At 36.3% G+C, this 17,886-nt stretch overlaps 1 protein-coding gene across 1 annotated transcript in view; it reads left to right on the top strand.

Annotated features, from left to right (window-relative positions):
* Positions 1 to 17,886, top strand: part of RRP15 (ribosomal RNA processing 15 homolog) — a 38,724-nt gene that overhangs the window by 2,465 nt on the left and 18,373 nt on the right. The window contains exons 2-4 of the mRNA XM_055333961.1: positions 8,981 to 9,252; positions 11,751 to 11,848; positions 14,859 to 15,060. Coding sequence (XP_055189936.1) covers positions 8,981 to 9,252; positions 11,751 to 11,848; positions 14,859 to 15,060 — 572 coding nt within the window. The remainder of the gene's footprint in view (positions 1 to 8,980; positions 9,253 to 11,750; positions 11,849 to 14,858; positions 15,061 to 17,886) is intronic.

Here is a 17,886-nt window from a genome sequence, read left to right as displayed (position 1 = left end):
ACATACTGTGACATATGCAGTCTTTTAAAATGCATGGGCTATTTAGGACACAATGAATTGTCTGCTGTGGCTCTAGCTTTTAAAGAAGTTATGGAAGTGAAACTGGGAACAGAGGGTAAAGCCAGATTGTAAAGAATCTTGTGTGCCATATGAAGGAGATTGACCTCTCCATTTGTAGGCAGTAGGGAGCTGTTGAGAACTTTTAAGGAAGAGAAAGACACGTGTTTATAAATACCACTGCTGGCTGAATGGTGACTGACATCGAATACCAGAACCATTGGTGGGCAGTTGCAAAACTGTTAGAGCTGGCACTAGTACAGGACTGTGAAGAAACAGAAGCTCTCCGCTTGAAGTGTTTCTCAGAAGGATAACATTCAGTTTTCAGATAACCAACTTACAGAAAAACTGGTAGTACCATAAATTTTAGGTGTACTCTACTGTTAGAGGAATTAGATAATAATAGCTATATTTTTGAGCTTTTCTTTTTACTGTATACTGTTTTAAGCTCCCCATATGTGTTTCATGTCAGTTAATTCTGATAGCAACCCTGTGAGATAGATACTATTATTTTCATTTTACTTACAGGAAGCTAAGGTCCAAAGAGGTCATAATTTGCTCACCCCAGTACATAAGGTGAGCAGCAAGTTGATACATGACAACCATTATTGAAGTTTGGCCGTAATGCTATGCTCTTGACCACTCCCCTTTTTCTCTTCACTTTCTTTTCTGTATCCTTTAGGTTTGACTTTGTTTCCTCCATCCACTTTTTCCTTCAAGATTTAAGCTGTACCTCTGCAATAGAGGTAAATTATGAAAGGCCTTTTATTTAATAAATTCAATAATGTGGGTCCACTGGTTATAAGATGAGACATCTTCCTTTTGTTTAATCCAGAATTTGTTGTTTAATATAAGAATACTGTTTTCCTCTCATGAAATCAGTTACTTCTGGAAAGGTGATCAATGGAAACCATTTTTGTAGTTCAGAATTTGTGTGTGTGTGGCCTTGGTAGAACTAATAAGTTTTCAGAAAATTTCAGGTAATGGATGCCGAGAAACTGTAAAGGCAGAAGATTAAATCTGGTTCAGACACATCAATGAATCAGTGTGCAAATTATAGGCTTATTAGTAAGTGAAGTGTACTGGCTCATTTTCATCAGGAAATTAAATCAGACAGAGGCTTCTCTTTGAATTTTAATTGGATCCTAAAAAATTGATAGGGATGTGCCTTATCATATGAACCATTTGAAAGCAAATTCTTTTCTCAAAATACTACCTAAATTTTGTAGAAAACACACAGGTTTAACCCATGCATTGTTGGAACTTTTCCTCTTGGCTTTATTTTGACACATTATATAAGAAAGGTAAAAAAAATATGCTTTTACAAGCGTAAAACATTGAAGTATTATTTGTCAAATTTTGCAGAAATTTCCTAGTTCATTAAGAAAGACTTTGTCAGCTTTGGTAACAGTTGTATTCAGAATTTGGCATAGAACCTGATACATGGTATAGTATTCAATATCCATTTGGTCATTTAATCAATTGGAGATTTCTCTTAACTGTGATTTTTGCACTTTTCCCATGTGCTAGGTATTGTTGAGGGTAAAATTAACAGAACTTGTATATAATGTAAACTTAATGATAGTAAAATGGTTCAGACTGAATGTTAACAAATTTTAATGCTCTTCAACTGGGTTTGAAATTTGGTCATAGTAGTATCACCGATGATCAGGAATCAGATACGTGGAAGGTAAAATGCTACAGCCACCATTTCGGTAACATAAATTATAAAGGAGATGATAACACTTCTATCTGAGCTAGCCTTGAACTGCTCAGATTTATTGAACTGATACCTTGTTGCATGTTTTGATACAATGTGTAGTTGGTTCTTAAGTTTCTATTCTTAAAACACAGGCACACATAACCTACCTAGTCAGTAAATCAGCTCAGGTGAGGAAGTAAGAACAGTGGTTGGTATCAGGTATTATAAAGGAGTGGTTGATAACTCTACTTCTGAGTTATCCTTGAACTACTCAGATTTATTGAATTGATGCAGTGTTGAAGGTTTAGACATAATGTTAACTGTTTCTTAAGCTTGTAGTCTTAAAAAAAAAAAAAGTTTCTGTAGTCAATAAATCAACCCAGGTGAAAAAAGCCTTGGTCATTATCCAGTGCCATGATATGATCAACCTCTCCCTCATAACACATGCCCATATGACTATAAACTGGTAGAGAAGAATGGTAGTTTCGTGTTTCTGAATCGTTCTGCTCACATACGTGAAAAATGGCCATATGCTTCTAACACAAGACTTGATAACGATCCAGTTTAGAAGGTTCTAGGAACTATCGCTTCATTTTTGATAAACTACAAAGCTGTATTTTAGATATAAAACCCAGCAGATAAATGTGCTTTTCATCAAACTGTAGCTTATAATCTCCTTCATCATTTAAGTTACTTAAAAAGGAACATGTCTAAGAAATGAAATATATCATAGTCCTACTTGAATGGTTTAGCAATTTATAGGACAGACTCTGGAAACAGACTACTTCCAGGCTCTATGGTTTGGCTTGCCTAGATAGCACATGTAACCACATCTTTTAATTTGTCTCATAGTGGCACTTTAATTTTAATTTTGGTTGTTTTATGGAAAGCTGGGTTGACTTCATTTTTTTCAAAGGTACATGTTTCAAAACATTTTTTTAAAACATCAATTTTGAATATTCTAAGTTTATTTTTTTAAAGATGTATTTATTTGTTTAGAGAGAGAGAGCATGAGTAGGAAGGGCAGAGGGAGAGAGAATCTCAAGCAGACTGTGCTGAGCATGGAGCCTGACATGGGGCTCCATCTCACAACCCTGAGATCATGACCTCAGCTAAAACCAAGAGTTGGACATTCACCCTGGCACCCCAGAATATTCTAAATTTAGTAGTAATGGGCAGGAAAGATGATGTGGCTTGAGCAGAACAAATAATTTGCAATTGGAGTGGGGAACAGTAGTTTCAAAGCTCTTGATAACTAGGGCAATGGGCAGTCTTAGGCAAAAGTAGAATGGGGGTGAGGAATGGGCTCTTCTGGTTCACTGAGTCTTACATAGAAATGTCTTTTTAATTCAAGTTTTCTTAAACTATTTAGTGAATATTATCTGCATCAACTCAGTGCATGTTAGACTGAGTTGAATCTTTGGTTTTCTTTTTTTTTTTTTTTAAAGGTACCACCAGTGAGTTTTATTTTATTATTATTTTTTAAGATTTTTTAATTTATTCATGAGAGACAGAGAGGAAGAGACACAGGCAGAGGGAAAAGCAGGTTCCATGCAGGGATCCCGACATGAGACTGGATTCCGAGTCTCCAGGATCACGCCCCGGGGCCAAAGGCGGCACTAAACCCTTGAGCCACCCGGGCTGCCCAAAAGATGTTTTAAATAGTAGCTTGCTATAAATACATGTTAACTATTGTCAATATTTTAGAGTACTTTGAAAAGTTGTGGGACACGGGGTGCCTTGCTGGCTCAGTAGGTAGAGCACGTGACTCCTGTCTTGGGGTTCAACCCCCACATTGGGTGTAGAGTTTACTTTAAAAAATTGTGGGATAGTAACATTGATTAGTTCCAAAATAAATTCAAAGTCATCCTGCCTGCAGGCTATAATTCAGACTGTCGGTAGAATTACAGTGGAAGTGAAACTCATTTTACCCCCTCTGTTTTTGGCACCCTTTGGTAGTCTTTTGTGATCTCCCATCCCTGGGAGATCTGTCCTCCAGGTTTTCAGCATCCTTGTCTGTCCATTGGTTACCCTCGGCCATTTATTTCATGCCTGCTAGGTACTACGTCTGTGTTAAGTGCTTTTCGTGTTAATTAATTTAATCATCACATGCCTATTTTGCTGCAAAGACAGAGACAAAGAGTTAGGTAACTCACTCAAACTAATAATGTTGGAAAGTAATGGAACCAGGACATAATGCCACCTTGTCTAATTTTATAATCTGATCTCTTCACCCTTGTGCTAGACTTGCTAGTCCTCTAAAGCTTCCCATTCAGCACATCACATGTCCTGCAAATTCCAGCTACCTCTAAGAGGTATTCCTTCTTTATTCATTTCTCTTCCATAACCACGTTAAAATTCTAATTGTGTGTGTCTGTGTGTGTGGTATGTGATCAGCACTTAAATGTTTACTATGGGCTAGGTGGTCTTTTAAGAACTTAAATATATATTAACTCATTTAATTATCACAAAACCACAATGAAGTTGATACTGTTTTATTGCCATTTTTACAGATGGGAATTTTGTATCTGAGTTGAGATTGAATTCAGGCAGCCTTGATGTCTGTGTTCATCCCACTACTAGCTGATCTCTACTAAGTTTTTATATGAGGCATTCCGTTTGATTTAGGGTAAGTCTAAAGGTGTGAAGAAACTTAAATGTTAAACAATAACCTTAATGCTCCCAGATGGTATTTGTATTTAAAAGTACACCCTTCTTAATCTAATAGAGAAACTTTTTAAACATAAGGGCCGATGATAAGTTTCAAGAGAAAAAAAAGCACTAGCAGTTTGGCCTGTTACTGTAAACACACACCTTTAGTGTGGTGATTTTAAACCGCTTGGTTTTAATTTGGGGGCTAATGTGCATATTTTATTTCTCGGATCATAAATCAGACTAACTTTTTTATAAACAAGCCAGCTTTTTATACTCAGTTCTTACTATCCAGTTTCCAGATCTGGTTTCAAACAGTCTGAACTTCTTGTCATTTCATAAGCATCTCACCTTCTTTAACATTCCCATGCCTTTGGACATACTGGTTTATTCTGCTTGGAATGCCCATAATAAGGATCATAATAATTTTAATTTTTATACAGGGCATTGACTCAGATCTAGGAAGTTTTTAGTTCTAGATTTGGTGATCATGCCCCCTGCCTCTTTTAGTTCACTTGGGTTGTGGAATCTTACTTCTTTGACCTCCTCCCTTCTTTTGTTAATTCAACCCTTGCTTTACCTAAGAAAAAACTTTAACACCATTTTTGTAAAAGATACTCCCAGTCACCATTTCCTCATTGCCGTTTTTTTTTTTTTTCCTCTTTTTCCAGAAGAGCACTTACAAATTTTACATAATTGTAAAACCAAATTTTCTGGTTGGTTAACTGATCTATCCTGCTAAACATAGGACTTCTCAAGGAGAGAAACCTAGACTTAGATTTTTCATTTTCCCCTTCACCATTTCCCCTTTACCATCAATAAAGTTTTCTTAAAACTTTATCCCACATTCCAGCTAACATTAACCATATCTGGGATCTGAGACAGCTGGTAAATTTGAAAGGGAGCTGGAAGTTTGGAGAAAAGGCAGTAGGAGATGGGAAATGCTTATGTCTACCTCAGAACCTTGGAAGTCTAACCTTGCCCTGCCAATATGATAGCTGATAGCCACTAGCCATGTATGGCTTTTTTTTTTTTTTTTTTTTTAAAGTAGGCTCTACACTCAGCATGGAACCCAACGTGGGGCTTGAACTCAGGACCCTGAGATCAAGAATCAGACATTTAACCAACTGAGTCATCCACCTGTCCCTACATGTGGCTTTTTAAATTTAAAGTAATTAAAATGAAAAATTTGGTTCCTCAGTTGTACTAGCTGCATTTGAAGCACTCATAAGGCTCTGATGCCCACTGGCTAGCGGTCAGCTTTGATAATAGAACATTCCGTGAATGCGGAAAGTTATATTGGAACCTTTAGTTACTGCTTCTAGTAAGCGTTCTTTTTAGCCCTTCCTTAATTTCCAGATTCTAAAAATAGAATGCAAACTTACAGTTAATATTTAAGATAATACAAAAGATTTCAAAGGAATTTTTTACTTATCTGGTACCCTGAATAGGTGCACTTAACTTCCGTTGTTAAAGATCAATTAGAAAATTAAAAACAAGACAAAACTCATCTTCATAGATTACAGTAAAACTTTAAGAACCAGTTTTGCTTTCTGATTTGTTTCATCTTTGGTACCCTAGACGTAAATCCTGGCTTTTGGTATGCTAGAGGACCTCATTATGTTGGTATTTTTTATTTATATAAAATGTGATCATTTCTGTTTGCAATGAATGCCAGGCACCTCTGAGCTAGAACATCTTAAAACAAACCAAATCAAACAAATTATGAATTTAGTGAATTCAAATTTTTTAAATTGGTTTATACAGGTTGTATGAAATGGTGTTGTAAGACTTTTCATGGATTTATTGTGTGCTTATAATATGCATATTGTGGTAGTCAGTCTGGGTAAGAAACACCAAGGAAAAGAGACAGAGTTTGGAAGTTGATATTGAGGTAGCTCTTAACAGCCCTCAAATCTCCTGGCTGCCTCTGCAATGCAACTGAGAAGCTGAAATTGTCGCCATTTGTGTGTGAGTGCATCAGGACAAAACACTAGATGTCAGTATTGTAGTTTTGACATTTTATCTGGGGCTGGTAAAGCCTTCTGTTTTTAATCACCCTGGTATTCTTCATTCACACAAACATTTAAGCCATTATGCCTCTTTACATTTTTAGATAAATTCTTACTAGAAGAAGCACTTGCCATTTGTTTATTTTGTTATAAATACCTGTGCAATGCTAGTGACTCTGAGGAATAAAACATGTATAATATTAACATATTTATTTTTCAAGTAATTGCATTCTCCAAACTTTGTTTCTTAGTGTACTTTCCGGGAAACACTGATTAAAGGGATGCTTCTGAGAGAAAAATTGTGTGACTCTGAAATCTGTACATAGTAGACACTCAGATTCATTGAACTGAATGATAGTACTAACAGCTTTTGTTTGGCAAAATCTAGATACTTTCAGAAATACTTTATGAGGGATGCCCTGGTGGCTCAGTGGTTGAGCGTCTGCCTTTGGCTCAGGGCGTGATCCTGAGATCCGGGATTGAGTCCCACATCAGGCTCCCTGCGTGGAGCCTGCTTCTCCCTCTGCCTGTGTCTCTGCCTCTCTCTCTCTCTCTCTCTCTCTCTCTCTCTCTCTCTCTCTCTCTCTCTGTGTCTCATGAATAAATAAAATCTTAAAAAAATAATAAAAATATTTTATGAATAATAAAGTTCTTTAAGTCACCTTAATTTACATGTCAAAGCCTAGAATCACATGTCCTCAGGTTTCTCAAATTTACCCAGCATGCAGGATACAGAGAAGCCTTCAGATTAAGTATATGGCAAATGATTTTCTGTTTAAAACTTTTTTCCTTCTTATTAAGAAATGTGCAGCACATTAGGACAGTGGAATTATTAGCAATTTCTTTTATTATTTCCTTTACTTTTTGATAACACACTATCATGCTTTGAAGATACTTTATTTTTACTTGCCTGAGGTTCATTTTTTAATATCTATAAAATATTTTGTTTCATATTTTTTATTTGTTTTCTCATAAATTTTTATCTGAAATGTATTAAATATTTAGTTTTACGTCTTTTTCATTTCATAAATTCCCAACACTTAAATAAAAGTATTGTGCAAAAGTAATAGCAAAATTGCAGTTGTTATCATAATGATGGGCTAAGTTGGATCTTTCTGGCAATTAATTCTTAATTCATGGCTTACAGTTGAAAGATTAGAGAGGACCATTCAGACATTAACAGCCGACTGTACAGTCAGCTCCTGTCATTTTGGTCATGGCAGTAAACTGAATTAAGGGGCAGAAGTCTGAAATGTTAAAAGCAGAATATGCACATTTCATTGGAATTAAGGAAGAAAGGGGACCTTAGAGCTGAGGAGCAGGTGCATGATTCTGAAGTAACAACAACAACAACAAAAGCAGACTTCTCAGATGTAAAAACAGGTTCTGGTTATGATGCTTAGTTTTGGTACGGGCCAATGGGCCCAGCACATACTCCCAGAAATGCAGTGCTTTGTTAGCTCCTCTTCTGCTTTATTAAGAAACGTTCCAAGTTCCTAAGCTATTGGATGATTTTCTTCTTTGAGGTAATTCCTAATAAGTTCCATAGTCTTCTGAAGAACAAAACAGAAGCTGTCCAGAAGGCTCTGGGTCATATAGGTGTATGCAGACTATGCTGGCTGCTGGTCTTTTGTTGGTCAAGTACAGTGAACTTCATAAGTTGAGAAAGGCCACAAAACTTAAGCTACAAAATCTCAATGAGTTGATTTTCAAGCAAGGCCATGGACTTAGACTCTTATTTCTAACAAGCTGCTGACCCCAGCTATTTGAACCTTGTACGATGAACTAGCTGGCAAATAACCTGTAAATGCTTTTTTTTTTTTTTTTTTCCAGGTGTTTTGCAGGATAAAATTCCAACAGTACGCTTTTGTATCTGCAAGACCTTGATATTGTCATTGAGTCACACAGCAGTGCAGTTGAATCTTCAGTATCTTGGGCAAATACTGCCTTATTAGATTGTTTTTTCAGAAATGTTAAACACCTAATTTTATAATGTTAAAAGCAAATTTTATAAAAGGAGGCTAGGTTTTGTTTGTTTTTAGATCTTTCTACACATAAATTCAGAATTTTAAATATCTGGATCAAATCTCCAGAGAAGTTATTCTGACTTCTCTGTACCATGGAAACATTGTACCATTTCCTTGATGAATTAAATTTTGTTGTTAATCATTTTAAAATTAATTTTCATTAGTCTCTTTAAGTAGTTTAATGACACAATTAAGGCCCATGGACTTGACCACACCCTACACTGTTCCACGTTGCTATCTGTAGCTCCCTTGACAGTAGGTGGTGATGTGGGCTGTTAATTTGTTTCTGCTGCCAGGGTCTTGGGTGCTGAAGCCCAGCATGGCTGAGCCAGGTCTTTGGGGGCTGATGGCAGGATGAAGGGCCCTTTTGCTCTCTGCTATTACCGCAGCCGTGGGATTTGCAAAATTCCCTCTTGTGGAAATGGAGATAGATGGAGAACTGTTAGCTTTATGAAGGGTCCTGGGGTTTCTGGCATACCTTTGACAGCCTCTTCCTCCAGTGTTAAAGTTTAATTGGTTTCTACTCTTAGGTTCTGCAAGAAGTTTTGGATCGGAAAAGGATCACTTTTCTTCAGATGAAGCAGTGGAAGCTGACAATGAAGATGAAGTTGAACCCTATGGCAATGGAAATGAAAATGCCGCAGAAGCTAGTGTTGGAACTGACATGGGCTGGGCAGATGCCATGGCTAAAATTCTTAACAGAAAAACTCCTAAAAGTAAACCCAGTATTCTGGTAAAAAACCGAGAGCTGGAAAAGGAAAAAGAAAAGTTAAAGCAAGAGAGACTGGAGAAGAGGAAACAGGTGTGTCTTACCAGTGTCTTGTGGATTAGATTGTTTGCCTCGTCTAGTTCCTGCCTGTACCAAATTGTTCCTGGCTGTGTTTGTCTAATTAACATTCCAGGTTTTAATCTGCTTTTTATGTAAGGGATGAATAACCAAGGTTTTGTTGAGAAACCCAGCCTAAATTACTCCATTGAGCATGTTTGCTTTTTTTAAAAAAGATTTTATTTATTCATGAGAGACGCAGAGAGAGAGACAGAGAGGCAGAGACACAGGCAGAGGGAGAAGCAGGCTCCACGCAGGGAGCCTGACATGGGACTCCATCCCGGGATCCCAGGATCATGCCCTGAGCCGAAGGCAGATGCGCTTAACCACTGAGCCACCGGGGCTCCCAGCATGTTTGCTTTTTAATCACCTATGTAAACAAATAGAAATTAAACTCCAGAGAAATTTATCCTTTTAAAATCAAGAAAATTATACATTTGGCAGTGGCTCTTGGATCTAAATATTTTATTCAGTTTAGCTTCCATATGCTGACCATTATTAGATTCTGAACCAATAGAATGTTATTTACTTTTTACTAAAAACCTACTTTGTAGTATAAATCTGTGAAGATGTCATTGTTAGGGATTGATTACAGTTCTGAAAATGGACTGTTTTACTGCTATATAAACTCGAATTCATTATGACTTTTTTAAGTCACTGATAGAAGTTAGACTAGGACAGCCTACTGATACAAGGCTATAAGTTGAACTTCAGGATGCTGTTGTGTATTATAAAAATAAATAAACCATAATAAGGTTTAAATAACCCTTATATTTGATAAAGTATTTCTATGAAGTATTTGGTTAGTGAAATAAATACTATTTTTTAATGAAAGAAAAATAACATTCTATAGTCATACTGACAATATAAAAGACTGATTTCCAAGAGCTACTTTAGAGGTAAAAATGAAAGAAAAACATATTTGAATTGGCATATCTTTCCTTTTAAGTTCATCATCACCTTATCTTGTTTCAAGGTGAATTATTTCCTTTGTTCCGAATACTAGTACTCTGTGCAAAAGGCTGTATGAAGATGGAACTTTTTAAGTGTTGCTCTTAGAAACAGAACATACTGTGTTATTAACTCAATATTCTAATTTTACTCTAAGATAAGTTTTGTCTCTAAATCTTACTGATAGCTTTTCAACTGAAAGTTTGAATTTTTATTATCTGGCAAAAGCTGAAATAAGCTTTAAAAATATCATGATCCTTAATTACCTCTAGTCACAATGTTCTAGTGAAAGTAGGAATGTTTTCAAGCCAAGAAAAATGAGTCTCTGACTGCTCTAGGCCAATCCTTTGAGTGCTAGAGATGGTACTGTTCACATAATGCATGAAAACACACATGTTGATACCAGAAACAGGACATAGTCGCTACAAACGCTCTTACATATTTCTGAGTAGATTCTGTGCAAATTATCAGGTTTTTTTTTTTACTTAAATATTATCAGTTTCCAGAATATCAAGTACTTGTTTCTAATAAGTTTAAGAAATATCAGGTACTTATTCCGAATAAGTCCTAAGTATAAAAATATATTTCAGAGTTAAAAAGTATTTTGGGATCATGCATGTCTTGAGTACTACAGATAATTAAGACTCAACCGTTTTAGACTTAAAAGTAAGATTTTTAAATTTCTGGCAAAATCTGATGGTGAATTTCATGACAGTTAAAGTAAATTATCTGCTTTGGGGAGGAATCTATTTTTTTTTTTAGAAAGGAATCAGGCTAATCTTTATAGTGAGAGCAAGAATTTTGTTTTACTGTGATTAGACATTTTCATTAATACAAAGTAAGAGGTTAGGTGGATGCAGAAAAGGAATAGATAAAAGGAGATTTTCTTCCTACTGATTCTTACTACTGCTTTTGATGCTCACTAGCTTCCTGGTGATCAGTTGATCATATTCAGTGTATTTGATTGTAGGTGATATGTTGGCCCGAGGCAGCAGTATATACTGATGTGGTGTATTGATGTGTAAAGTCAGGTGCCTGGGACCAGAGTACTACTGGATACAATGCTATTATTTTAAAAGCTAATATAAATTCTTAATAATTCTGACTATTGGGAAAGATTTTCTTAAACATAAATAAGTATTTAAACTTGTGGTTATCAAAGATGGTAGTTTGGGGTCTTCCTGATGCTTACCTCTGATGATCTGGTGGTAGCGGGTCAAGTATGTAGCTCTCTCATACCCTACCTTGTCCTGCCTGGCTCAGTGTCCTGGCAGCTTTCCCGGCCCCTGCTTCAGAGAGCCTGACAAAAACTCACTTTGTGCTTCTCACATGACATGCTGAGTGCTAACCACAGGCTGGCCCCCTGAGCTGAACCCCTAAAAGTGTGGGGTTTTTTCAGTCCCGGTGACAAACTAAGCCAGAGTGATTTATTACCTTTGTCCTTTCACAGAGTATCATATCAAAGTATGCTGCATTTTCAAAAATGCCTAATATTCTTTCACATAACAATATTTATAACACAGCTTGATAAGAAGCGAGAATGGGAAATGATGTGCAGAGTAAAGCCAGATGTTGTCAAAGACAAAGAAACAGAGAGGAATCTTCAGAGAATTGCAACAAGGTAAGACTGTTTTTACCCTTTAAAAAATAAGTATAGTAAAGCTTTGATAGTGATCCATTTCTGACTATACCTGATCCTTAAGCTCAGCCTTCTCAGAGCCAAGTGGTTTATATCAAAACCTGCCTATTTAATACTGAATTCAACCAAAGATTTCGCAGATCTCATGAGGCAAGAGTATAACATCCTCTGTATATTTGGTTTGAACCTTTTGCAGATCGTATTGTTTTTGTAATTACAAGAGCAGTGTAATTAGACGTGCATTTCTCTTACGGTAGTTGTCTGAATTTATGGCGATAGATGATCGTTTTTGTTATGTTGTACTTAGGTCATAATGAATTATGTGTTACAGCAGCTTTATGCTGTCCTTTCACTCTGCTTTTTTTTTTTTTAATCACTGACACCAAATGTTTATTTGATACCCTCTGTGTCCAGAGATAAATAGAATCTGGTGGCTGCCAGGTGCTCCTTGTCTACTCACCTGTAGGAACTACAGTCTTCTTTGAGACTAGAGGTATGTACTAGAGGTACAGCAGGAGATTGTCAGGGGAGTTGGGGAAGACTTCACAGAGGAGAGAACATTTGAGCTGCTACTTCAAGAATATAGCAGTTATATTTAGCGGAATTATTTTTGATTATCTAGTTCCTTACACTATGTGGGTCATTCTTTAATTCATATTGGAGTTCTACAGTGAGATAGAGCCAGACCGCTAGGTTCAAATCCCAGCACTGACTTATTACCTTTGTGTCCTTGCTCATGCTACCTAATTTTTCTGTCTCAGTTTATTTATCTATAAAAATAGTAGAATATTATATTTACCCTGCAGGATTTCTCTGAGAATTAAATAAATTAAAAACATGTAAAGAATTTAGAAAAGTGCATGGTTGGTGCATGAGAGTAAGTGCCTTCTTAAATTTTATATCTGAGGCACCTCCCTTTCCTCACTTTCGTCCCAGCCCTGCTCTTAAGGGTATAGAATTTTATACTCCTTATAAGCTAATAAGCTAGCCTGTTAGTTTTCTGGATACTGCCAGAAGACCAGAGACTTCTGGGTCAGAGACAAATGACTTTATTACTCTTGGGAAAGCAGTAGCCAGAGCATCACACTTCTACTGGTTCTCTGTATCCCTCAGTGGTAACATAGATGTCCAGTATGGATGCTTGAGCATGCAGTGGGTAGTGTTACAGAAGAATACTGTACTTGGAAATCTCTTGCTTTTATGGTGAATGGTAACAAGCCCGCTTTTTGTTGGGGGGGGGGCGATGTTACTTCATCGCTCAAGGTTGCGTCCTACAAACCCAACTCTCAGAAATACCCTGTGTAAAGAACAGTCAGGGCCTTGCATCCTTGAAAAACCTAGCAAGAATGTGCAGGGATACTCAGGGCGCATGGCAGAGTGCCTCTCCTGGTGATAGAATTAGAGCTCGAAAGGATGGTAATGCTTTAAGTCAGTGTTGTCCATTAGAAATATAATGGATGGGATCCCTGGGTGGCGCAGCGGTTTAGCGCCTGCCTTTGGCCCAGGGCGCGAACCTGGAGACCCAGGATCGAATCCCACGTCGGGCTCCCGGTGCATGGAGCCTGCTTCTCCCTCTGCCCCTCTCTCTCTCTCTCTCTCTCTCTCTCTCTCTCTGTGTGTGACTATCATAAATAAATAAAAATTAAAAAAAAATATAATGGGAACCACATATATAATGTAAAACATTTTGGTAGACACGTTGAATACAGAAAAAAAAAAAAGAGGGAGAGATGAAATTTATTGTCCTAATGTATTTTATTTAATCCAAGATAATCAAAGTATTATTATTTTGTCATATAATCAATATAAAACAATTATTAAGAGATTAATAAGGGATCCCTGGGTGGCGCAGCAGTTTAGCTCCTGCCTTTGGCCCAGGGCGCGATCCTGGAGACCCGGGATCGAATCCCACATCAGGCTCCCGGTGCATGGAGCCTGCTTCTCTCTCTGCCTATGTCTCTGCCTCTCTCTCTCTCTGTGTGTGACTATCATAAATAAATAAAAATTTAAAAAAAAGAGAGATTAATAAGATTAATAACAATTAAGAGATTTTAAAATTCTCTTTTTTCATATTAAGTCTTCAGAATTCAGTGTGTATTTTCAACCTGGAGCATATTGCAATTTGGAACAGCCAGCCACATTTCATGGCTCACTAACTACATGTGGCTCATGGCTACCGTAATGGATGCTGGAGGTCTTAATCTTCAGAATTCTTCTTGGAATGAACTTAACTATAGAACAAAGTATTTATTTCATTTTAAAATAGGATTATAAGATTAGTTTTATTTTATTTATTTTTTTTAATTTTTTTTTAATTTTTATTTATTTATGATAGTCACACAGAGAGAGAGAGAGAGAGGCAGAGACACAGGCAGAGGGAGAAGCAGGCTCCATGCACCAGGAGCCTGATGTGAGATTCGATCCTGGGTCTCCAGGATCGGGCCCTGGGCCAAAGGCAGGCGCCAAACCGCTGTGCCACCCAGGGATCCCCTTAAGGTTAGTTTTAGAAGAGTTGCAGATAATATAACTTCTTTGTAAAGTACCTGAGTATTATTTTTCCCATTTATAGATGAAATTGAAATCTAGAAAACCTTTCCTAGAGTTAGATGGTTAGGCAGCTAACTGTAGAGGCCATTTTCTTTCCACTACATTGTGATGCCTTCAGTTATTACGTAATTATATTTTGAGAAATAGGTGTTTGTGTTAAAAATAGTTTTTCATTCTAATTGCACAAAAGTTGATTTAGAAAGATGAAAGCTGTGAAGAAAAATCACATATCAGTCCACATATATTTATTCTTTATTCAGAAATTTGTATTCATTCATTGAAATGTATGTTCATTTTTTTCAGATTCACTTCTTTTCATTTGAGTGCCTATTAAATGCTTGCCTCTTTCCTAAGCAGTAAAAACCTATTGTTCTTACCCTCATGACTTGTATTCTAGTGTAACTGTTACTTAACTGTGTTGTTCTGGTCATTTTATATTCTCTAGGGGTGTGGTACAGTTATTTAATGCTGTTCAGAAGCATCAAAAGAATGTTGATGAAAAGGTTAAAGAAGCTGGAAGCTCTATTAGAAAACGTGCTAAGTTGATATCAACTGTTTCCAAGAAAGATTTCATCAGTGTTCTGAGAGGAATGGATGCAAGTACAAGTGAAAAAAGTTCGACTGGAAAGAACTTGAAAGCCAAACAGGTAAGACTTTTATATAGGATTCAATGCATCAGACTTTTAGCTCTTAGAGTAATGTTTTGGGGTGAAACAGCACACTATAAATTTAAAGGTTTGGATTCTTAAGTTTCATGGTGATTTATTCAGTATGTATGGAGGTTGCCAGTTATAGGTGACATACATACCCCTGCTGTGAGTACTCAGGAACCACAATTTATCTATAAATTGACAAATTTATAGATAAATTATAAATTATCTAAAACCACATATTTATCTATAAATCTTTTAGAGATATTGGATCTCTACCATCTGAAAATCCTGTCTTTTGTGCACTTTGGAGAATAAAAACCTAAGTGAGGGATACAGCTTCAACCTGCAGCTTTTAACCCACAGAGGTAATTGTGGTGGCTTGTAATTTCTAAAATAGGAAGGATCAGAGCCTTGGGGAACATGGTGGAAGGTCATCTTTTGCACTGAGGCTGCTTGGTGATGTTTGGTTGGAAGCGATAGCCTGTAAATACTCTTCGTGATCTTTGGCGTGATAACTTTGCTTCTCCACTCCTTTTGACCTGTGGACTCCAATAGTTGCCTTTCTTAAGGTACCAGGTGAAAAGTTCTGAAATGTGCTTTACTCTCAAAAGGGCTGTTTTGTTTTGTTTTTTAATTAAAGCAAAGTGCTGGTGTGTTTGATGGCTTAATTTCTATTGCCAACAAAAAGTACTTCAGTCAGGAAACAGGAGTCTCTGTTGTAAGTTTTTTGTTTGTCTTTGGTTTGCCAGTTAAAACTGGCAAGAAGAGCATTTAGGAATTTCATGCTAGCCTAGGGCTGAAGTATTTTTCAAGTTCTTTGGTTAAGTTGCCATTTTACGTAAATTTGACAAAAGTTTTCTAAGGTATTTTAACTTTGTCTATCTCTTGCATATGAAAGGACCCAAATTGTTTTTTTTTTTTTTGTTGTTGCTGTTTATTTATTCATTCAAATTATTTTTTTTCATTAAAAAATTTTATGTATTTGAGAGGGAGAGAGAGAGAGAGTGAGAGATCACAAGCAGGGTGGAGAGGGAGACTTTAGTCGCCGCTGCCACCTTCCCTCGCCCCTCAACAGGGAGCTGGACTCAGGGCTCTATCCTAGGACCTGGGTTCTTGACCTGAGCTGAAGGCAGATGTTTAACTGACTAAGCCACCCAGGCACCCCCCCAAATTGTTTTTAATTATATATATAATACGAAGCTCACTGGTACTGCTTTTTTAAAGTGTCAGGATTAATTATAAACACATGACTACTATGTTTGGGGATTACTTTTTTAGTTAAAAAAATCTAACCTGCTGTGTTCTCATGAAGGACATTTTACTCCAAAAATTGGAGAAAGATCCAACATCATTGAATGAGAAAGAGCTACTGGGAAGATGGAAAAAGACTTACTATTTTTTTCTTTTTTCTGTTCTCTTTGGAATGATTTTTAATGGAAGCATTTGCTTTAGGATTATTTTTTCATGAGTTATGAAAATCATGAACATGGGTTCTTTCCAATACCCTTGTTGCCTTTATTACTTACCATTCATACTTTTGCCCTTGACTATTTTTGTTTCTACTTCATTGTCAAACCAAAGCAGCTTTGCTCTAAAACTAATTTGTCTCTAGAACTTCTTATCCCATACTAACAATATCTTGGAACATTTCCTTTAAAAATGCTGCTTTCACTTTGATTTCATGTTTATGGAAAAACAGCCAGACTCATTTTTTTTTTTGACTGGGCTTGGTTTTACATCTGAATAATATAAACGTACTAAAATATTTATAATTGGATCAGTTATTAATATCAAGAATATTTCCTATTTGTACCTGGTGTTATTCTTTTATCTTTTAAAGTCTTACAATTCAGATAAATAGATGACTTCAAGTAAATAAGTAAACAAGATTTAAAAATTCTGAATTAGTATGTCTACACTGCCTGTTATCATCAGTTATATTAGGTACAGTAAGAGGTAAATTAAGTGACTGCCCTATGGGGGGGGGGGAATTTTGATGTAACTGTAATATTCATGTAGGACATAGATCATTAAACTTGTGTGAGTTACTTGGACTAAGTGCACTTGTAAAGCAATTGAAGAGAAGGAGGGAAAGTAAAAGTGGGAATAACGTGCCAAAACACTATTCAGAAATAAGACATAGATTAATGAAATGGATAAAGAAGGATATTAATTAAGTAGAAAATAAAATTTTCCTTTTTTCCTATATTTTAACTTCTTCCTAGCACCATTGCTATTGCACCTTTTCTTCAAAGATGCTCTTTCCCTTCTCAGACAATTGGACAGAACAACTTTTAGGGAAATTCTCATTGCCCCTTTCTTGGGCATAATGGGTCAGAGCGTAGCCTTTTTATCTTGTATTCCTAATATTATGAAATCTTTACAATTAGAGTCCATCTGCATGTAAACTAAATTCATTGGCGGCTATCTATCAGGATACCAATCTGGAAATACCTTCATTATGTCTTCAGCTCCTTTATTTTGTTATATTTGTTATTTGTAATTGTGGCATTTAAAGTCTTACATTCAAAAACAAAAAAGAGCCCTGGTTTTATATTAAGAAGCTGGATAGAATTGCAATAATATAAACTAGAGATTGGATCCATTACATGAACATACATTAGGAGTGCTTTTGGTTGTGTCTGGTTTTTGTTTTTGTTTTATTCCTTAGGAACACTCAGAACTTGGGAATTTATTTTTAAGAATCCCTTTTCAAGAATTTCCATATTCCTGCAAGGTATACAAGGTTTTAAAGTGTTGTGATAGATATTTCTTAACTATGTTATGATCCTGAACAAGACACTTTTCTGAGAACCTTTT

This window comes from Nyctereutes procyonoides, unplaced genomic scaffold (genome assembly GCF_905146905.1).
Source record: "Nyctereutes procyonoides isolate TBG_1078 unplaced genomic scaffold, NYPRO_anot_genome, whole genome shotgun sequence".
In the NCBI taxonomy this organism is placed as follows: domain Eukaryota; kingdom Metazoa; phylum Chordata; class Mammalia; order Carnivora; family Canidae; genus Nyctereutes; species Nyctereutes procyonoides.
Note: the sequence above shows the minus strand (reverse complement) of the source record. Positions and strands in the feature narration are given on the sequence as shown.